Genomic DNA, 23,004 nt, shown 5'->3' with positions numbered 1-23,004 from the left:
TCGAGGCCTTCCCCACACCGCAGCTCAATTCATGTCAAAGCATTTACCTACTAAAACGCTGTCAAACCTAAAATGAGGACGTGGGCCCAGCTAGTAAATAACTAAATTAGAAATACAGTTGCTTGAGAAATGTTCAGTGTCTTGGTAAATCTGTCTAAAAAGACCACTAAGATCACAGTTTTTCTGCGTGGTTTTCTGTTTGTGCAGTAAATCTTTTTGACAAGCAGAGGGCATTGAGTGGATCCAGTATGGCATCTTTTTGAAGTAACGGTGCATGGCCCCGTTGAAAAAGACAACACAGAAAAGGCAGAAAAGATGGAGGAGGAGACAAAAAAGGGTTATTCTAAGGTCTTTTCTCTCTAAAGGAAAACCTTTGAAGCTTAACAGGTCAATGATAGAAGTATCAAATGCAATAGTACATATTCACTGCCATCACACACTATATACAGTACACATACTGTAAAAGTGAATATGACTTTAAAGGACACAAACAGTTTCTTTACCTCAGGTAAATCCTAAATGCTTTTAGGTTGAGAGGCGAGGTCTTTGAGATTAGGCAGTTAAGACACATTTTTAGTCATTTTTAACACTGACTCTGAGTAGATGTTTCTGTGTATCAATATGGATGCTTTCTAGTTACTATTAGTGCCCCACTTGCACATTGTGTTTCTGCATGTCTGGTACAGTCTGTATTAAAACTGCCGAAAGCGCTCCCCTCCCGACAGCTCAAGGCTGAACATCAGTGAGCAGAGGGGACAAGGCTGCTAGATAGTTCCATTTAGAAGAAGCCCCACTGATAATAGAAGTCTTCAGTCTCTGTCACTCTCTTCAGTCTGCCCCCCCACCCCCAATCTCCCACCTCCACCCACCACTGCTGTTTTTTAATGGATTCCTTCCAACCCATCTTAGAGCTTCACCACTGTTGAGAATCGCACCAACTATGCAAACAGGCTTTGGCAAATGTGAATGCTAAAAACATGATAAATGTCTGTATTCAGACAGCATGTGTCACACAAAAAGATCATAAAGGGTTGATTACCATAAGAAAATAACAGCCGTGATAAAAAGTCTCAAACATTTCTTCCTGTTACAGCAGCGATTATTTTCAGTGATTTTCTCTGAATGTTCAAACGTTAGCTTATTTTTCCTTCACATTTTTGAAGCTAAACACAACTTACCAAAGACTTACTAAAACCAGCATCACACAAATATTCACATAACCACACCTGTATGATGAGTGTCACCATACAAAACACCGACATGCTCTTTACATACCCTCTCATACACATGCTTATCTACTCTGCTAGCAAATAAAATCTTTTAAACACAATGCAGCACTTCCTGTGACCATACAGGGCTGTGAGATGGAAATCTCAGCGTTGTTTGAAGTGCCTTTCAAAAAATGAGGAAAAAAGCCGATGGCATTGATTAGAACAATCACGAGTCCCTTGACTTGAAACACTGACAATTTTCTGTCTGTAGTGTTGCCAAACTCTGTCTATTACCTGAGCCTGTAGCCTGCTGAGTTGTAAAATCCCCAGACAGCTAATTTGTGATCAAATTGTTTGGCAGGTGAACGGCCCTCAGGGACAGAAACCTGGGATGTGCCATCAGTGTATTATGTAAACTGAATACGGTGTTCCGAGCTGGAACAGATTAATGCCAATTAAAGTTGGACACTGTGTACATGCGCTTAAAAAAGAGTTGACTGCCCGACTGCACAAATTCCATTAATTTGTATTTGCTGATATTGCTCTAGGCTGATAGCACTATAGTGCATCCAATGACGTATTGTAATCATTTCAAGATTAGTTTTTTTGTTGTTTTTGTTTTTAATTAGTGCGCCACAGTGTTGTATCCTTTGCTCTTATTTCCTTTTCAATATACTGAAAAGTCAGGCGCAGTGAATCAGATGATTTGTTATTAGGAGATTTCCACTGGATGCAAAGGGCTGCACTGAATGTGGGAGCTTGTAGTGTGGCCGTAGACATAACTGTAGAAACTCCGTGAGAGGCGGAAACAAGACATCCCTGCCTATTGAAAGATGCTGCACAGAGAGCCACATGTATAAATGATGTACAGACTGATATGCTGTCCTACACACAACAATGACCGTGCTAGCTTTTGAGTTGTCTTTGTGCACTGCCTATACCTTATCTGTCACCACCGTTTGGCAGTGCATCACAAGGCAACATCACCCTGCATTTGCCAACATTGTGCCTCGTTTAGTTATGCTCAACCACCTATAGGTGGTTGAGCATAACTGCCTGGAGAGTGGAGATTACTCAGTACTACAGCCTAGAAAGGACAATCCTTAGGCTCTCTCGTGTAAATGAGAAGAATTGACTAAGACCCAGACTGGTGATACCATGAGCACTCACGTGTCAGTCTCAGTGTGTCTCAGCCTCATAATTTGAATTGTGAGACATACTCATTGCACGTTGAAAACGAATTCCTTGGAGAAGCCTGTGAATCAATCTGTAAGACTCGCTGATGAAGCTTGTTAGATCCTGTATCTGAATTAAAATAGAAGAGCAGTGCCCACACAGACTGCAAACAGAAAAGCTTCTTTGACCAAATATCTTCTGCACAGATACGTGTAGGCTTACTGAATAGTGGCCGTATACAAACCATTTCTGTTTGCCATGTCTGTCTTTGTTGCAAATTTGGATTCAGGTTAAATCATCAAGTTGATCTACATGTAAAATTAGCCAGTTTTTTTCAAAGTAGCACTTTGTCTGACGGGTCTCACACAAAAAATGTGTGAATGTTCTGGAGGACAGAATCAGTTATTGAGTTAAATGCTAAATATGTAAAATATTCATACATGTACTAACTGAAATTACTTCCATATCATTGCCTATGCATACTGTATGTGTGTGCATGAATTTGCAGTATTTATATCCTGATGTGTCTGTTCTTTCGTGCATGTGCATTTTTTTCCTTGCATGTAAACTTTGTGCACTCAACTATCTTAAAGATTTGATGTCGTGGCTCAAGTTCTACAATTTCTTCTTCTACCTCGGTTTTACCGTACTCAGCTGTAAACCTCTCCATATTTAATAACCAGTCTGTTGCGGTTTGGCTTTCAGTGAAGTGAAACACATAATCACACAAAGAAAAGCTTACATGACACCTCTTTATCAAAGTCTTACATGGCGTTGTTCTGATTATAACAGCTGTGTTGTGTTTTCCTAACACTTTGGTAGTGTCAGTCAAATGGCTGAAGTTTGATGAACAGAGGATTATTGTGGTCTAGATAATGAGCGGTGCTTAAAAAATGACAGTCAAACAACTCTGCTTATTCAGTGAAACATATTACCGTTATCAACAGACAGACTTTAGTTAAAAACAGTGTAATAGAGAATGCAGTGCATACATATTCCAGGGAAAGTCAATTGCATCTATACATAAATGATATTTTTGCATAAATTTTTGCAATTTTCAGACTTTCTGAGTTCCAAAATTGTATCAAATACATGTTTAAAACTCTGAGAGGTCTACGCACTCATGTGCATTCATATGCAGCACACACAGTACATGTACACACACAAACAGAAACATGCTGTCGGGGTTAAGGGAGTCAGTGGAAAATGCATATGCAATAGGCACAGCAGCTGTGCCCCCAGAGGCTTGCATCTGGTCCAATCTGGCAACAAATCTCTTAACACTCTCATACATGCACCTGCCAAATTCACCTGCTGCTGGAGCCAATGAGCCAGGAAAAAAATGGGTTTGGCACATAAGAGTAAAGAAGATTCTCCGTACTGAGCACATAAAGCTTTTTCAAATTAAAATTTGCGTTTTATCTTTTGTACTCACTGTAATTGCAGATTTTCAAAACACTCGCCTGCATTTGCTCATCCTTAATTTTTAGGTTCTTGAATAAATAAAAAGAAAAAGCTGGAACTGAACATTTAAATTTAAAGGTAACACAATAAACTTTCAGGAAGCAATCATCAACTAGGAGAAAGGACTAATCACTAAATGAGAAAGAATGAGTCTTTTGCCAGGCTTTGACAGTGTTATCTTCTGAATGGTACCATGGCGGCCCCTATCAAATATGATTAAAATGAATGATGGGAGGTATCTGCTTTTCTCTCCCCAGGTCCGTATATTTCCTTACCTGATTGGTCGAGAATCAGCCTTCGCAGAAAATCTAAAATGGATGGCGTGTGCTAACAAAGGTGGGCTCTTCAAAGACGGTACTTTCTCTCTCCCTATAATCTGTTTTGGTGGGTAAAGTTGCAGCGTGTCACTGTCAGCTGGAGGAAAAGTATTACATTATGCAGCTCAGGATTTGTTTGGAGTTTTTGGCACATGTGTCTGTGTGCATACATACACTAGCATAGATGAGTTTGTCGGCGCTCGTCAGCATAAGCAGGTGTATGCGACAGGAGGCAACGGGTTCCAGTTGCACAGGCCAGATGCGTCATATTACTTCTTCTTTGAGCTTAAAGTCCAAATGAATCATAGTGATGCACCACCAGCATCGAGCAGCTTTCTGTGTGGTCATGGTTGTCTTAATGCGTAGAGCACTTTCCTTCAGGATCTATATTTAGCTGGGAGGTGGCTGACAGAGACAGTCTGGCTCCATTTCCTCAGGCTCCAGCAGATAAGACAGGCAAGCCACAGGTCACACAAAGGGTGTTAAGTGTGTGTGTGTGTGTGTGAGCGTATATGTGTGATACAAGAACATCCACAGTGTTGCTTGGACGTGATATCAGAGAACCCATCCAGTGACTTTGAGGATATTAGTGATGATAAAACCTGAGACAAAAGAGACTCACGGACGTCTGAGTATTCTTGTTTGGCTGTGCGCTTGTGTGCGCTTGTGTGCGCTTGTGTGCGCTTGTGTGCGCTTGTGTGCGCATGCACCAGGGAATGCACATGTTGCCCCAAGGCTGTTGCAAGCAATGTGATGTACACATGAGACCTGTTTGGTTGCTGAAAACATTGTGTTTGTTTAGACTTGTGTGTGTGTGTGTGTGTAATGCTATAGTACGGATGTTAATGTGTGTGACTGATGATGATTCAGGGGGATGACTGTGACATTCTCTCCATCCCGCAGAAATGATGCAGAACAGTCTTCTGTCAAAAACTCTGCATGGCCCAGAATATTAGCAGGACTGGAAATGCTATGAGTGTCACAGTGCAAGTAAAGCTACTTTTGGCTGCTTCCTTATTCACGAGGAGTCGCCAGAGCGGGTGGCGCCGCATGTTTGATTTGGCAGATTTTTTTGCTGGATGGCTCTGATGTAACCCCAGAGGAATTTGTTTGGGATAGAACTGGTGCAAGTATTGGTAAAATAATGTTAGATGTTTTCACTAACTCTCAGCATTTACCGTATATTTACCATCCATCCGCTTATCCTTTTCAGGGTCTGGCTGGAGCCTATCCCAGCTAGGGCGAGGGCTAGGGCCTGTACAGGTCGCCAGTCTGTCGCAGGGCCAACACACAGGGACAGACAACCATTCGCACTCACATTTACACCTAGGGGCAATTTAGATTGTTCGATCTATCCCCACAAAGTGCATGTCTTTGGACTGTGGGAGGAAGCCTGGGGAGAACGTGAACACAGGGAGAACATACCTGATGGTGGAGTTGAACTCAGGACCTTCTTGCTGTGAGGCAACAGTGCTAACCATCGTGCCACCGTGCTGCTCTGTATATTTACTACTACACGTGAAATACTAGGAATACGTTTGGTTGGCGGTGAGTGCGTAAAGGTCAAAGGTATTATTTATCCAGCTATGGTAGATACATTTTTGACTCCATAGGGCTGTTGCAGTGGTTGGTCAATCCCACTGGTTAATGTGTTGTCACATCCAATAACAACCATTTCACTTTACTTGTATATCAACAAATACATTTTCAACTTCTTATAAGAAAGAATGGCTAAAAGCACATTTTGAACACAACTAGTAACTCTTTTAGCGATCGACCTCTAATTGACCAGTTTATTAGTGGGCCAGTATTATAGTAACTTATTGTTGATCTATTGGTGTTTATAATGGCTGATCTGTGAAAATGTAAAAAGTAAAGAAGATTTGGGAGAAACACTTTTCAATCATGTTACGAGTGTTGATGTTGGATAGTTTGTTCACCAGAGGGCAACTTCCCTGTTAACACACCACCTGTTTGGATGACCACAAGCAAAATAACCGGCTGATCTGAGCTGAGTCGGACGTAAATGAGTAAATAAACAACCACACATAGAAGATATTAGAGAAATCTGTTTATGTTTCATGTGTCTGATATATGTCTGATATATCAGGCAACATTTTTTTAAAGAAAAAAAATACTCTTATTGTTACATAACTACCACACCCTGCCTTCACCGTGTTCTCGTGTGCAGTTTGTTGCTTTGGACGGTCGATATTATTTAAACTCGTCCCCTTTCGCTACCTCTACTCTTTGCGTCTTCACATTTCCTTCGACCTCATTCACACACGTATTCTGTCTTTTTCCTACTGACTCTCCTTTCTTACCTTCGTACCTCCGCCTCCTCTCTGGGGTTACTTCTATCTGCTCCATATTCTCACTACAAATCGCAGTGTTGTCTACAAGTAACTTTAGTGTCGTTTCAGATGTTCTTAGCAATTATTTGCCAAAATGTGTATCAAAGCTAATCAACACCTCTTTATAAATTGTTTATTACACGTGCAATTTAACATCTTAATTGTATTCATATTTAAATGCTACATCAGTACTTGCCTTGTTGCAACCAGTGCAGCAGTAGTTTTCCTCTAGTGTCATTTGAGTATTCATAATGTGGTATATTTCTGCAGGTAATCAGTACTTTTTTAAAGGGCATTTTAACAGGAAGCAAGGCAACATTTCTAAGTATTCTTTAAGTCACCTAGATTATTTTACCTGGGCTGGGTTGATGCGCCACGTCTATCACAGATCTGTGTATTGTGTCTAGACTTCAGGTCCTTCCTCCCTGTGGAGTCAAAGTTGTTGCCGGGAAAGATGACCCCAACATCTATTTCCTCCGACGAGCTCTCTCCTTCTAATAAGCAAAAAACTTACAGTTTTGTTGTAAAATACTTTTACAACTGTGCACCAAGACAGCGCTTCCTTACACGATGATACATTTTTCACTTCCACCTCATCCATTATCATGAATCAGGACACCTTACGGGATCTTATTTGCTACATATGACCCAGACCAAGGTCATGTAAAAATATATTGATGCCCTCAACCTGTCCACACCTTGCTGAGGCTGTATTGTATGTACAACATGGGTACCATCCACTGAAAGTTGGGAGCCTTCATTTTTCTTCCCCTGGCATCTGGCCCTGATGGCTCAGCTCGAAGGACACCCTCAGCCTTCGAGAGGGAGCAGTAATTCTCGACTCACTACTGTGATGAACGATGCAGTTAGACTAGACAGTGTCTTTGTGTGTGATATGCGTCTGTATGTGTGTGTTCTCATTGCACCGTCTGGTGGAATAATAGCCAACTCCAAATGCCTCTGAGGATAAAAAAGACCTGTAAAGGTTCACTTCCAGGTCAAGTTCAGAGTCATCTCTGTTAATATACTGATTACAGCAGTTATGTGATATCAGCACTTTTTGTCAATAATAGATTTTATTTTTAGTTAATTATTCTATTTTGGGCTTTACTATAGATATAGTTTTAAGATTAGCTTATAATTAATGGTGCATATTGTCATATATTATTATTTTATTATCACTTTTTTAAAGGGCATTTTAACAGGAAGCAAGGCAACATTTCTAAGTATTCTTTAAGTCACCTAGATTATTTTACCTGGGCTGGGTTGATGCGCCACGTCTATCACAGATCTGTGTATTGTGTCTAGACTTCAGGTCCTTTCTCCCTGTGGAGTCAAAGTTGTTGCTGGGAAAGATGACCCCAACATCTATTTCCTCCGACTATGATTTTCTACTTGAATGCCCAACGGTGATGGAGGCAGTTTGCTGTTTTTACAGCTGGGTGAAAATGTGGTGGGCTTTTTCTTTTCCCTTATTCATGGCGCCTCTGTCTCTGTCTGACTGCAGTGCTGACTCTGAACCTCCTCCTGAGACAGTATATTTCCTCCTTCACATACACATTAGTGTCATAACGATGGCATTGCCATTATGGGAGATGGAATCGCTTGAAGTTTAGCTGAGATATTTTTGGTCTTACATTTAGATACACATGCATATACATATGTATTAAAAACCCATGATGGTTGGGTCTTGCTTGAATAGTTTGCGGAGGATACTTTAAAAGTTAGTCATACATTTAACCAAGTTTCCATCATGCAAACAGCAGGTCAGCAGCACTGCATCCCAGATGTAGTTAGTCTGCATTGTTACCAAGATTATTAAAATAGTAGCAATGGCTTGGAATATGTTGCTGGCTCCATAAAGCTAAAATGTTTTTTCAGGCATCTGATCTACCCTCAAACAAGCTTAGAAACACAGAGCATGTGTTTTTGGGCAGTAGTGAGTTAGACTTCTGAGCCTGTGCTGCCTCATTGTTGGCAGGATCTAATTTAAATAATTAATCTGCTTTAATTAAGAATGAACAATTCTTCATTTCTGTTTATCTTTCTCCTCCACTTTTTGCTCAACAGGGTATTTCACTCAGATTTCCACACTGGCAGATGTGCAAGAGAACGTGATGGAGTATCTCCATGTTCTCAGTCGTCCCAAGGTGATCGACCGGGAGCACGACACAGTTTGGACTGAGGCCTACATCGATAGCACTGTGAGTTGAATTTGCCTTCGCTTGCTACTTAACTCCAGTCCACGTGGTCCTTGATAGCCTCACATATCCACTGGGCTGTTGTAGGCTTAGAAAACTCTATAATGGGCTGAATCATTGTATACATAAACCACGGGACCTTTTGTATAAGTTCATATTGTGAAAACATGTATTTTGAAGGGGAATGAATTAAACAACCCAAATGAAAGTTATGGAGGGTGAAAGACGAGCAGAGGGCTGACAATGTTTTCTGCATTTATACCTTTGACTGTGAATGAGTTAAATGAGTCTGTGTGTAGCAGATGGACCCATTAAGTAAACGAGCCTCCTGTGTGTGCTTGGGAGCTTCGTAGGGTGAGCAGAACATTTGTGAGTTGCAGCATTTTCAACTCCAGACAGTCTTAGGAGAATCTTTTTCGGGGCATTGCCCATAGTTGACCTTTCCCGCGTGAAAAAGTCTCACTTCAGATTTATTGATACTGGAAATACTGTGCTTGGTTTAGAAGAGGGTGCCATCATACCAGAGCATGATGGGTCACAGTCATTTGCTCTTAACTCACCAGGGCATTTATGTGGGCTCTTCTCACATGGATGCAACATTGCACAATTGTACTGGGGAGCTGCTATAATAAAGTAAATGTAATGTCTGATCTGAACGCATGGGGCATTTATTGTTCCCACATGTGCCATCATTAGGTAATGTCTAGAATAGTTCAGGACTTTGCTGTGAAAACTATGGTTTCCAATCTCTAAATCTCCTATTCTATCACAATGCTGGCCGACATACTGAGCACAAGCAGGTAGTGAATATTGTGTCTCCTGTACATCCTCTATAGTTGAGTGACACAAACATCCCCCGAATGATAATAACAGAGTTAAAAGGACGAATCCCCTGTGATCCAAAATCATCACACAACATGCTGCATTATTCACCCACACTGGTCCTTCTTGGCTGAAGTTACTGTGTTAGACACGGAGAGAAAATAGCAGGAGTTAACAGTTTCTGTATAGATTAAGAGTGTGAGAGCTTTGGCCATGTGAAGGCAAAGGTAAGTGCCCTCCACTAGAAATACCCACCACGCAATCAAAAAACCACATAAAAATAGACTCTTTTCTCTCAGCTATCCTTTTAATATCCCTTATGTTTTACCCTTTCCTGTCTTTCTGTGCTCATGTGTTTCTCTTTGTCCTCATTTTCCCTCCCATTTATCACAGAAGTGCATACACTCAGCACTGACCTAACACGTATAAGGAAATGCTTACGTTTTCTTACAGTAGGAGTTACGGCACTTGAGTGTTGATTCCTCTCTGCTGCGGCCCTTTTGACTATAAAGTTCGCCTCTCTTGAGACAGTCGCTGTTTTTAAGTTGTGTTCAATGTCAGTGGATTGTATGTGCCCACTGGCACTCCATTCAGTGAAAATTGCACTGAAAGGCTTTCTGACACTTGTCCACAAATGTATTGACCCTGTCTCTCCTCCTCATCGTCATCCTCCTTCTCACCTCCTCTTCCTTCTTAATCTGTTCTCTTTAGCTCCCCCAAGCACAAAAGGTAAATCTGGTTTGAGGTCATTGGTGCATTGTGCTGTGGTGAGGCCTGCTGTGTGTCATGTGCATTTCTTGTGCATGTGCGTTTCGGTTTCTAATATCTGTGAAATGAACTATCATAGCGGCTCGTGGCATTTTCTTATGTGTCGTTGTCATATGTTGTTTGTCAACTTCCTGATTGAAGCCATGCCTCATGGTTGTCATGGGTGCCATTCACGCGCTCTCTCTTTTGCACGTCTGATTTCGCATTCGCACACGTCTGTGCACAAACTCGCTCATTCTTCACTGGTGATGCTATGTTAGCCTTGCTTTGCCAGTGTCTCTGGGCTGGCATTGTGATTATGTGTGTAAATGTGAGGCTTCATTTTGTTCTTTGGCCTGTGTGATTTTTGGTGTGAAAACAAGATTGCCTGTGTTATTTGTTTTGGTAGAATTTTCCAGAATAAGCTGTTTTGTCATCTTCTGGGTGAAAATCCAATAGTCCATAATGATTGGCGGGATGATCTGTTCTGATGCCTTTTTATCATTTTCAGTGTTTTATTTTTCCAATGATTTATGAATCGTATGTGGGTTGAGATAAGCAGCTCTATAATCACAACAGTGATGATGGCGAAACAAAAGAGCGCTCTGCCTCCCCATCAGTGTGAGCGAGGCACAGCAGTAGCATTACACAGCTGGCAGGCCGTATGTCTGACACAGTGCTGTTAGTGTGACAGACCCGAGCTGATTGACCTCAAAACAGCTCAGCAGAAAACTGAAATAGATATCATTTTATTAGGATCAGCGAGGAATCTGCACCAATTCTTTGCATATAATTGCCCCAGCACTGCTCTGGTCTGGGTGCCATGAACACACATACACGATACTCCAGTGACAGAAAGATGCAAACGTGTGATAAGAAGTGAGCAAAACTCCTTGGATTGGCTCTGTGTTAGAAAATTGATGAGCATTGTGTTCCAGGACTGAAGTGTATCATCTTTCCTTCATGCTATCTTTCCCCGGTTTTCTCCCTCTCACTGCGACCCAGCAGTCCGTCTTTCTTATCTTACCTTTCTTTTGTGTTTTGTTTTGTTTTATTGTTTCACTTTGCTTCTTCGCCCCTATCTCTTTCCCTCCACCTGTGCTCTCCTTTCTGCCATCCTCCCTCTTGCTCTCCTATCCCTCGTTCCACCAGCTTCATTCATCATTCTCTGGCTCATTTGGCTTTGTTTCCCACTCTGCTGGATGAACTGACACTGGAGCTCAGGGATGATGCGAGGGAGGTGAGGGTGAGAGGAATGTGTCAGGGGGAGATATTTGAGGACAACGGTAGGGAGGGTTGGAAAAAGAATATAAGAGATTAAAGAATCATAAACATTGTGGGAGTGACAGGAGGAGTTTAAAAAAACGAGACTGATACTTGATTAAGTACGAAGACCAAAAAATCTGTGAGCAGCTGATTGCCTTTTGAAGATAAACTGAAATGCTGAGATGTTCAAAATGTCTTGCTGGATGAACATGAACTCCGCTATTTCAAAGCAAAGCATTAATATTGATTGAGGTAATTAAGAGCTTTCAAAGATAATCCCCAAACACCTGTGCAGTAAAAACATGTGCTGGAGGTGTGCCAGCTCAGTTTCCCATCGGGTCTGTTTTAGTTTCCTCAAATTAGTCTGCAGAGGTGGCGTTGGCTCCCGCACGAACACACAAACCTGGTCTCCAAGGAAACAGGGGTCACCTCATCTACCTCCAGGCAATTTGTCACAGCAACCTAGATTATAAAGTGTACTATGAAACATAAAACACAGGCCAAGGGTGTGTATGTTAGCCCTCTGATGGGTATTCGTGTGTGTGTTTATGTGTGTGTGGGTATGTGCTAGTGGGGTGTCAAGTGTATTAATGCCCACTGGTGTTCTCGTTCATTATTTGACCCACAGCAGGAAAAGAACTTCCACAGCTCATTTACTGTGGCTCATACAGGTAAATTCGCAGAGGCAATGATGATGCAGATTTGGCCCAGATGTGTGAGTTCTGACTTAAGGAGGATCCCTTAAGGATTAGGGTTAGCACCACTTCCACTTTCACAGCAAGAAGGTCCTGAGTCAGCAACACCAGGCTGGGGCAGGCCTTCGATGTGGAATCCTCATGCTCTACCATAGGTCTTCGATTTCACACAGCATCTAAACACATGCAGTTACTGGCCTGGTTGCTTCAAGCTGGCTGCCCTGTGCTCCTAATAATTAGGATGGGTTATGCAAAGAGAAGAAATTCCCCGTGGGGCTGAATAAAGTGTATCTTGCCTTCTCTAAAGGTCTTTCCTCCCTTGGGAAGGTAAATAAGGATTTTCTGTAGCTCTGATGGTGACTTTAAATGCACTGCCTCTTCTTTTTTACCTAAAAGTATGGCAATCCCTGGAAGTGCTGGGTAAGCATGGGCATTTTTACCAGTTTTAACAATCTGGATTTCTGCTCAAAGGGTTCACATATTACACAGAGTCTTCTATTGGGGTTCACAGGGATACAGCAGCCCATAGGACCAGTAATATACTGCACTGATTGAAACGACCTGGGTTTGGATATATCTCTTTCATTTATCCCGTTCTGTAGTAGCACGGCTGCCACGTGTTGCAGCTGCAGTATCTAGGTATGCTTCGTTCTCCCTTCTATGTCCAATATTGGACTCCAAATCACATTTAGCAGCTGTCCAAACTCGTGCCACTAATTCCTCTTTCCTTAGCGTCTGAGGGATATTGACAGATTTCCTTGTCATTACCTGTTATCTCTCATGGTAAAAAAGAAAAAAAAGTCTTGGGGTGGAGAAAGCACTTTTACAATGTCGGTATAAAATTCAGTACTTTCTAAAGATGCGTGCTGATATTTAGTCAGTCCAACAAATTTAAAAGATGATATTCCTTTGATTAGTGCCGCGTAAGTAGAACATGCTTTATGCTTTTTGCCGCTCCGTGTTCCCCTGAACTATTGTAGATTTTCATCTTGGATTTATTCTTTGCTTAATGATCCAATTACTGATGCTGAATGGAAGAAGTCACTGACATTTAGACAGATTCAACATTTCTGGGTAGGCAAGGTTAGATCATATTTTTCAAGTACTAAGCCTTCCTCCAGTCTCCTAAGAAGACAGTGTCAAGCTTTCATCTGTAATGGATATCATCGTCAGATACAGACATCCGGTAGAAAGATAAATATCATAATTATCCCAGCAGTCTTTAGAGGGGGGAGATACCCAGATCCAGACTAGAAGCGCTGCCTTTGGATAAGCTTATTCTGCAAGAGATCAAAGGCAGACTCTGATTGAACATATTTTAGGGCAAATAATAAACATGAATAAAACATGTCGTGGAAGTTTAGTTGGTCTCTGAAGAAGATGATCAGGTCCTCGGCTAAATTCCCATCAAATTCTATGTTCCACGCAGATGTTTTGCAGCTTGAAGAAACTGCTCAGTGTGACTAGGCAAGATGTTTCATATAAGATGCATGAAATGTGCTCTGTGGTTACATAAAATTTGTAACAAAAACAATGAAGTTTCATCATTACCTTCCCTCTCTTCCCTCCCTTTGGCTCTTTCTGTTTTTCTGTTTGTTCCTGCTTCACAAATCACTCAGTTGGAGGACGGTCAAGGTCCAGTTCTGATGACTACGGTGGCAATGCCCGTGTTCAGTACCAAGAACGAGACTGTAAGCTCACATACAGTGATGCAGAATTCACAACACATTCACTGCCTCGTGATTCCAAAGCTCGATGTCTCAAATGAAATTACAGCTTAACTGAAAAACTGAATTTTCCTCATGAGTTATTCCATCACGGGGAATTGGTCTTTGAGAGAATTGACACAAATGGTAAAATCATTGTTAATTTTTTTGTGTATTTGATGGATGCTAATATCACTTTGATTGCAGTTTGACAATTGGGACAAAGCAGCGCATTGCAAGTTGAATATTTTTATAAATAACATAAACGGAGGCACTGATGCGGCTGTAAAAGATTGTTATGTAAGTAACCTTTTAAACTGAGCTAACCAATTTTCGTATATTTGTGTGCTTGCAGAGAAACCGTGGAATCCTTCTGGGGGTGGTTGGGACAGATGTGCCAGTCTCTGAGCTGCTCAAGACTATCCCCAAGTATAAGGTACCACATCCAGCATCACTTAGTTCTTCCTGCACGTGATTAGGGATCTGGATAGCCGTTATTCAATGTTTTACACTATCACACTGACTACCGAGGGTTCCCAATGCTTACACAAGCAGTTTTATACACTTGTGCACATTGGCACAGTCCTGAATACCCATGCACACAGCTTTAGCTCACGAAGATGTTTTACTGTATGGCTACAACAGCCACTGTCTGTTTCCACCAGATCCTAGCAAGCTATTGCATAAATAGGAGAGACTGATTACACGATGTGCAACTTCTGTGCCAGTCACCCTCTCCTCTACACTGAACTCTGAACATCTTGCTCCACCTCTCCAGTCCCACCAGCGGTCCAAAACCCCACCTTATAATACATAAAATACTCCACATAAGTCAGTCCAGAGTACAGTAACTGAATGCAAAGCCAAGCCGCAGATGAATTAGAGATGAACTTAGTCACAGCTCCTGGTTTGACAGGAAATTACACTCGGTTCATTAATGCATTCTGGTCGTGTCCCCCCACCCACATCCCTGCACTGATTTCTTTTGTAGATCTGAATCTTGGATGTGTGTAAGGTGTTGACATTTGAAAGCGTGTTATTTGCTCAGACGTGACATGATGAACGATGCCGTCCTTTCCCGTTGTGCGGTTCTCGGTTTTACCACAAAAACAAAGACTCTGAAAGGGGCTTGATTAACCAGATTTACAATTAGGTTCTGATTTGTTATGCATAATTTTGGTGTGTCTTTGTGTGTGCTTTTGCATATTCTACTAGCTGGGCATTCATGGCTACGCCTTTGCAATCACCAACAACGGTTACATCCTCACCCACCCGGATTTACGGCCACTCGTGAGTATTACCTCCAGGACATTTCAGAGTTTACTGAGTGTGACCCTTATTACCATAAAAATCCCTTTTAGGATGCACAGGTTGAAGTTGAAAATGTGTTGTTCTGTACTGGATAGATGAATGCACCCTCTCGAGTTCACATCAAGTCACTTACCAATTTTCTTTTTTTTGTTGTCACACTGAGATTGTGATTGACTTTAACAGAATGGTGTGTAACTGTGTGGTACTCTGTGTGGTGTGCCTTGTGAGTATGCTGGCTGCGTGGTGGTATGTAGATGAGGAGAGCATGTTCCAGGCCTCTGCTGTTCTGTGAATAGACAGAGATACAGCTTCTGAATGGCTGTGATTAACTCTATTGTACTCACCCACTCCTCTCACAAGAGCTGGACGGAGAGAGTGTAGAAAGAGAGGGAGGCTGCGGGAACCTGCTGAATGTGAGGATAGGTGCAGGTAGGCTTGCTGTAACACTGGGGGAGAAGAGTGAGATGCTCATATGGATGCGAGGGGAACAGATGAGATGGAGAGCAGAGAACAGACAGTGAGGCAGACAGACAGATGGTTTAATAGAGGTCTAATTAAAGACGTTAATGACCAGTGTTTAACAGCTAATGAGGGGTGGGAGACTGTCCTCACTGACAGATTCAAAAGTAGACACACATACAGTAGTAACACAGACGCACGCATAAACACACACGAAATGCAATTAAAAAGTTCAGTACTTTGATCTGTTTCACCTTCATTTAATGGGTCAGTGGTCAAGCCAGTGAGCTACCCAGCAGTGGTGTATTCCTGGAGCGTTGCATCCTGACGCTTGATAGATTAATAAAAGTCACATATGCATAAACTGTTGTTCCGCGGTTTCATTTTTAAGAAGTTATCGGTGCTTTATTAGGCTGAAGCACTTGATTAAATAAAGGAATAGTGAAATTAAGACTAAATTATCCAGCTATTGGCCCAAGTGCCAGCAGGTTTCTTCGAGTATGATGACACCACTGTCATGGTCCTGGGTCGAGCGACCCAGTGTTTGAGTTTTATGTATCTTTTGTATTCATTTGTGCCTAGCTTAGTTCACCTAGTTAATTTCTAGATTGCTGTTTAGTCTTGTTCCTTAGTTGTTTATGTCATCTCCCCCTGTACTAAGTCTCCCTGGTTCATGCGTCATGTCTGCGTGGTTGTGTTTAGTTCATGTCATGTCTGATCTCCATGTTTCCTGTTTTACTTGGAAAGTCTGTATTCAGTGTCAGTGTATTCAGTTTCACCTCTCCTGTCCTGTCGTTAGGTTCATGTGTGTCAGCTGTGCTCCCATGTGTGGCCACTTCCCCTGATCGTCCCTCATGTGTATTTAGTCTCTGTGTTTCATGTAGTCTGTGTCGCGTCGTCTGTGTTCCCACCCTCCGTGTTGTCACAGCCAGTCCTTTATATTCATAGTTATGGTTTCCTGTGTCTTCATAGTTTATCCTGGTATCACTTTCCCAGTTTAGTTATAGTTTAGTTTTGTCACTGTGCTTCTGCCTTGTTTGCACTCCTTGTCTTCAGCCACAATAAAGGCTCGCTTTTTGTTCGAACTCAGTTTCGTGTCCACGCCTGTGTCTGCACCCGAGTCCTCCACACACTCTCCACACGGTCTGCCACTGCGACCGTGACAACCACCTTTTTATAGGTGTACGTAAAATGAAGACTATTCTTAAATCAAAGTAGTTTCAAATACAGCTTGTTGGACAAAAGTACAGATTTTATGGTTTTGCCTCTGTATGTCACCACAGTGGATTTCAAATCAAACAATCAAGACATGATTGAAATGAAATGAAACTTTCAGCTTTAACAAAAAAGTGCTTGACTGTTTAAACATTATGGGAATTTATACACAGACCTGCATTTTCAGAGGCTCAGAGGTAATCGGAGAACTGACTGACAATGTCAACATCATGTGAAGCCTGTTGCCTTGTTATTTCATAGCAAATGAAACAGACGTGACATCTGAAGCTGATTCAAAGTGTTGAATTTGTTTTTTATAGCTTTTTGCTGTAATTTTCACAAAGATGTGTCAATTCAAGAGAGGGAGGCTGAAGAAACAAAATCAACCTGTCAGAGAGACAGAACAAAAGGCCTGAAAGACCACAGGAGTCAGCTGAAGTGAATGATGACAGAATTATTTCCATGGTTTAGAAAGACAGCTTCACAACATCGAAAAATGACAGCAACAAGCAAGAGAAGTCTTCATGAATGGAAATATGGACGATTTAAAAAAGGGTCCAAACACTGGTAAGAGCCAGTGAAAATGTATAAAAACAGCTGTAATGCCTAAACAGTTAATGCATTTTTTTTCTTTTACAAATTCCTAGAATTAAAGTCTGCACATCAGCCAAGTGTTGATTGTGGTTGTGTACAGAGGCAACAACTACCAACACTGTCTTTGTCCAGCAAGTTGTGGAACTTACTGGATTGTTACCCTGAAATATGAAGTTATTAATTATGAAGTTGACCGAGAAATAAAGCAAAACTCTTTACTAATAAAGTGGGCCATGGTGTTAAAGTCGTATTAACGTATCACGGGGCGATCGTGGCTCAAGAGTTGGGAGTTCGCCTTGTAATCGGAAGGTTGCCGGTTCGAGCCCCGGCTTGGACAGTCTCGGTCGTTGTGTCCGACACTTCACCCGTTGCCTACTGGAGGTGGTCAGAGGGCCCGGTGGCGCCAGTGTCCGGCAGCCTCGCCTCTGTCAGTACAGCTACAATGTAGCTGCCATCACCAGTGTGTGAACGTGTGTGTGAATGGGTGGATGGCTTTCCTAGTCCCTAAGGACCCCAAAGCGCTAAAGGCCATTTACCATTATTAAAAGGGATGGTCAAGAACAAACAGAAAACGTATTGACTGTTTCAATAAATAAGCCTTTTCTTATTGAAAAAGATGTGATTTGAATGGAGTAAAAAGATCTTCTTCTTTTTTCACGCGTAGTTTGTGAGACAAGCTGTTAGAAACTGTGCTGCAAGCTGCATCATATTCTGCACAATTGAAGCCGCCCACTCCCATCGTCTCTTTGTTGTATGTTAACCAGTGAAAACTATCTGTCCACTTACATCAAAGTACATTTCCATTTTTGAAGCTTTGGTTTCTGTTTCTCTTGTGTCACTCCTGCTTTTTTTTCATTACAGTAGCTTTGAAAAACGAGCTTCTACTATTATTGCACAGGTGCAAACATGATTATGTGGAGATAGTTTGTCAACAGTTGCTTGCTTGTCTTTCTGTGGCTACTTCTCCTTACATTAGAGCACAGTCCTAATTTTCAAAGCCAGAGACAAAAGGTCATTTGTCAGCATGACTGAGTAACCACAAGCAAGAAACAGCAGCAGCAACCATGTAAAACTATTCCCTGTCATTTTTACTTTTGCTTCTGTATCAGTTAAACAAAGATTGGCTGGTGGCTTCTGGGGTTTACTTTCATACTTAACTGTAAATTATGAAAGCAATATCAACCTACTCATCAAACTCCTTCTGTAGTCATTTCTGTTGGGGTTACAAAAGATTAATTCTTTGGTTCAGTAATAATTTATCATGTATTTGCTCATTTAATCTTCTCAGTTTCTTCTTTTGCTATCATACACCTCAGTCTGTTTCCCTCTTTCCCTTCTTAAGGAAAGAAAAGAGGTAAAATGGCTCCATGATTGCCTCCATCCCACTGAAACTATTTCTGATGATTCTTTATCTTCAGGTCCCGTGTTTGGTGTCCACTGGACTGTTTTCCTGTTTTTTAAGGACATGACTTTTAGATACTGTTCATCTGATGTAGATAGTTTGCTTTGGCCTGTCACCTGCACAGTTTTGTCTAGAACCACCATGCAACACCATCCACACCAAGATATGCCAAGTTTTTGGCTAGTGGCGCTTTGAGAATCACCATATTTTATACCTGTCAGACTCTGTTATCTTTTTATACATTCAACTAAATAAATGGGGATAAATTATGTGTTTGTGCATGTTAGTAACAAAGTAAAGATTCAATTTAAAATAGATTCTTTGCCAAGTTAAGTAGATTATATGTACACACAACACTGGTTCATCCCTTGAGTTTAGTCCCTTTTCTGCTTGACTGGATCACAGTGCAGTTGCTACGTGGCTTAACAAACATGCAACATTGGACAACTATTGTTCAAGACTATTTAAAACAAAATACAAACATTTTCTTGGAAGTTGTGATGACATTTTCATTATGTGAAATGCAATGGCTTGTTTTGATAACTGATAACAACAACAACAGAACAACAAAAGAATTGCCGTAGTTTGGCATACTCTTTCTGTTATGTCATTTCCAGTATTTCTGATTGTGCGTGCATGTGTGTGTTGGGATGTTTGTCCAGTATGGAGATGGCAAGAAGAGAAAGAAACCGAACTATAGCAGCGTGGATCTGTCTGAGGTGGAATGGGAGGATAAGGAAGACACGGTGAGACACTAGTAAATCTGCATCAAGTGTCATGACAGCAGTGCTCTGAAAATCAGTGTCATCAAACACAACTGTGTGTGTGTGTGTGTGTGTGTGTGTGTGTGTGTGTGTGTGTGTGTGTGTGTGTGTGTGTGTGTGCGCGCTTTGTCTTTCTAGCTAAGAAATGCAATGGTCAACAGGAAGACGGGGACCTTCTCAATGGAGGTGAAGAAGAGTGTAGACAAAGGGGTGAGAAATGCAAAGTTCAGAAATAAAACAAACAAACGCACAAACAACGCACTTGTCAGATAGTCCTAGAGGCTGAGCGAGAGAAAATACTTACCAGCAAGCATTCACTCTGCTAAGGGGTTGTTACAGCTGGCTCAGTGATGTACAGGACTGACTTAGGGATTTTGTCTCTGATTTGGTTTGCTGTGCATGCACTGGTGTGTGTCTCTCTGCGTGTGAGCCCCTTATCTCCACAAAGCACATGTTGCTGAATACGGGGAAACAGCAGCCCGTTGATTCTGCTTTACTTCCTGTCAGAGAGAGAGAAAGGTGTGTGTAGATATGTGTGAATGTGTTAAATGTGTGTTCGCACATTTTCACGGCATATTAAAGAGCGATTTGCATTAGGCTGATTATTAAGCATTTGGTGTGTAAATACAGACATCCACACACACATTAAAAAAATCTCTCTGTATCTATATTTATATAGAGAGACAGAGACGCTCGCAAGAGACTCTTTATGAATGTACTGATGTCCATCTGCAGCTAAGGACTGCCCAACAGAAGCTTTTACTACTTCCACCACTAGATGGCGCTAGATTGCAAGAAATGATATCAGACAGCACCGCCTGGTGTTTAACGCAGCGACTATATTCACCTCTTTCAGAAACGTGTGCTGATTTTGCACAATGATTACTACTACACAGACATCAAAGGGACTCCTTTCAGGTAAGAAGTCTGAAGACTTCCTTAAGCTAACGAAGCTGAATTTTCCGGTGGTTAATCTGTAAACAACAACAGATTTTTAGGAAACATGTTTGTTTGTTTTAGGGGTTTTTGTTTATTTTTGTTTGTTTTGTTTGTTTGTTTTAGTCTAGGGGTTGCTCTTTCCAGAGGCCATGGGAAGTTTTTCTTCAGGGGGAACGTGACAGTAGAGGAAGGTAGGAAATCAGCCTTTTCTCTTTTTGCTTTCTGACTCATTTCTGTGTTGTTGTTGTTTTTGTTGTTGCTTTTATTTTTGTTTTCCTACTTTTCTCTCCCTCGCACTCTCTCGATCCCTCTTCTTCTTCCTCCTTTGTTTTTCCATTTCTCATTAAACAAGCACTCAGCAAGTAGTTTCCTCAACTGTGGAAGTTTTTAATGCTTCTCTAAGAGCTTTTTAGTATTATAATAATACTATTTTATTATTTTGTTGTATAAAAACACATAAGCACAATCAAAAAATGCACTTTCTAAAGTTATTTTAAGACAAAAATGTTTAATAAAAATATATTTGGATATAATTTTCTAGGAATGCATGGTATAATAGTCTCTTTGCAGAATGATTAGTCAGAACCAATAAAACGGCCTTTTTTTAAAAACAATAACAAGAAGAAATCCTTTTCCATCCTCGGTGATATTTGTGCAGAAAAAGCTGGATTCTGACATTAACTATGCCCTTTCAAATCTTATGATTATTGTATTAAGGGATTATTATTACATGAAGGTTAAAATAACATTTGATGTTATGACTGGATGAAGTTTACATTAGATAATCTGATTAAATCAGTAAACATTCATCATGTTTCATAAACTGGTTATGTGTTGGGTATGTAAAGTCTTCTAACTTCTCCTCTTTGGCCCAACTTAACCAGTTCCTCTTCAAACCTCTAGACACTTTTTGTCTTTCTCTTCATGTAGTGATTTATGTATTTAAAAAGCCACAACTTCACAGGAAGTTAAATATTCCCCTTTGCGGCTCCTTAGGTGTGTTGTGCGTCCTTCTCCTGACAGTGTTGTGTGTCTGCTCCTGCTTGTGTGTTTCTCCACGTGTATGCATGTCTGTTTTCATGTCAGACCCCATGCATGTTAATATTCATGCGGTGGTGGTGGTGTGTGTGTCTGTCTGTGTGTTTCTCTAAACATGTCCATCACACAGAGCGCTCAGAGCATGACTTGGCTCTTCCTGATCTAATCAGAGCTGTCACATCCATTCAAAAAACACATTTTTCATCCCCCGGTGTGTGTTTAAGTGTGCGCAGTGGAGATGTAGATGCCTAGCCCTATTATTATGACTTCATATTGAGTGTTTTTGCATATTTGTTTTGAACCAAATAGTTTTCACGTTTTCTTTTTTACAGGACTTCATGACTTGGAGCATCCTGATGTAGCCCTGGCAGACGAATGGTAAGAGTATATTCCCGCCGCTGTTTTATCCCCGTCCCTTACTCAAAGGACATCTTTATTGGGCTAAATCCTAAAATACTGCCAAATCATAAAAATAAATCAAAGTTAGGTTTGATGTCAACTGAAATACAACAGCTCTACAACAGTTTTTGGGATCTGCAGAACTTTGACTTGATTGTTTGTGTCACTTGGTGACTTGTGGTCTCCAGGCTTGGGAACCAACATCTAAACACATTACAATAAATGCTTTTCAAACTAATGCTTGTAAATGAAAAGAAGTGTCTTCCTTCTACCTCAGGTTTTATTCATTGGAGATGCTTTGCAATCCAAAAGCAACTGAAAGCAACTTATATGACCAGAACTAAAGCGATTACAGTTTTAAGAAAGGAACTGATGTGAAGTTGGTTGTGACTCTAACAAACGCTCATATTTTTCTCTCTTGTCATGTTACAGGACATACTGCAACACAGATGAGCACCCAGAGCACCGCTACCTGAGTCAGATAGAGGCAATTAAACTGTACCTCAGTGGGCACGAACCCCACTTATATTGTTAGTTATGCTCATTTACAGCCCCCATATTTTATATGGTTATTAGCAAGTTAATGAACAAGATTCATGTGTGGAAATGTGCCTTTTTGCCTTTGTCCTGTTAGGTGACAAGGAGCTGATTCAGGAAGTTCTCTTTGATGCAGTGGTGACCGCTCCATTGGAAGCCTACTGGACCAGCCTTGTGCTTAATAAGTCAGAGTATGTCACCTCATTACCCTTTAAAATAAAAGGAAACCGAAATTGTTATTTATATTGGATTTTATTCCTCTTCGAAATAGAAATCTGCCATAATATGGAGCACATATTTGCACAGCTAAAATGTTAATAATTTAGCACAGTCACTGGTGATTTCTTTGGCTTAAAAATGAATTCACAACAGCCGGATATTCATTTG

At 41.1% G+C, this 23,004-nt stretch overlaps 1 protein-coding gene across 2 annotated transcripts in view; it reads left to right on the top strand.

Annotated features, from left to right (window-relative positions):
• The window catches only part of cacna2d3a (calcium channel, voltage-dependent, alpha 2/delta subunit 3a), a 123,447-nt gene that overhangs the window by 72,713 nt on the left and 27,730 nt on the right, over nucleotides 1-23,004 (top strand). Inside the window, exons 11-23 of one of the 2 annotated variants that reach the window (XM_084916026.1) lie at nucleotides 4,109-4,187; nucleotides 8,593-8,726; nucleotides 10,257-10,274; nucleotides 13,873-13,944; nucleotides 14,315-14,395; nucleotides 15,175-15,249; nucleotides 19,603-19,686; nucleotides 19,843-19,914; nucleotides 20,561-20,622; nucleotides 20,767-20,834; nucleotides 22,014-22,059; nucleotides 22,513-22,610; nucleotides 22,715-22,808. In XM_084916026.1, coding sequence (XP_084772152.1) covers nucleotides 4,109-4,187; nucleotides 8,593-8,726; nucleotides 10,257-10,274; nucleotides 13,873-13,944; nucleotides 14,315-14,395; nucleotides 15,175-15,249; nucleotides 19,603-19,686; nucleotides 19,843-19,914; nucleotides 20,561-20,622; nucleotides 20,767-20,834; nucleotides 22,014-22,059; nucleotides 22,513-22,610; nucleotides 22,715-22,808 — 983 coding nt within the window. The remainder of the gene's footprint in view (nucleotides 1-4,108; nucleotides 4,188-8,592; nucleotides 8,727-10,256; nucleotides 10,275-13,872; nucleotides 13,945-14,314; nucleotides 14,396-15,174; nucleotides 15,250-19,602; nucleotides 19,687-19,842; nucleotides 19,915-20,560; nucleotides 20,623-20,766; nucleotides 20,835-22,013; nucleotides 22,060-22,512; nucleotides 22,611-22,714; nucleotides 22,809-23,004) is intronic. The other variant, XM_084916027.1, reaches the window with a different exon arrangement.

Source organism: Perissodus microlepis, chromosome 20, assembly GCF_051167445.1.
Source record: "Perissodus microlepis isolate ML-2025 ecotype Zambia chromosome 20, ASM5116744v1, whole genome shotgun sequence".
Taxonomy (NCBI): domain Eukaryota; kingdom Metazoa; phylum Chordata; class Actinopteri; order Cichliformes; family Cichlidae; genus Perissodus; species Perissodus microlepis.
The sequence above is the reverse complement of the archived record's forward strand: the minus strand, read 5'-3'. Positions and strand labels throughout refer to the sequence as shown.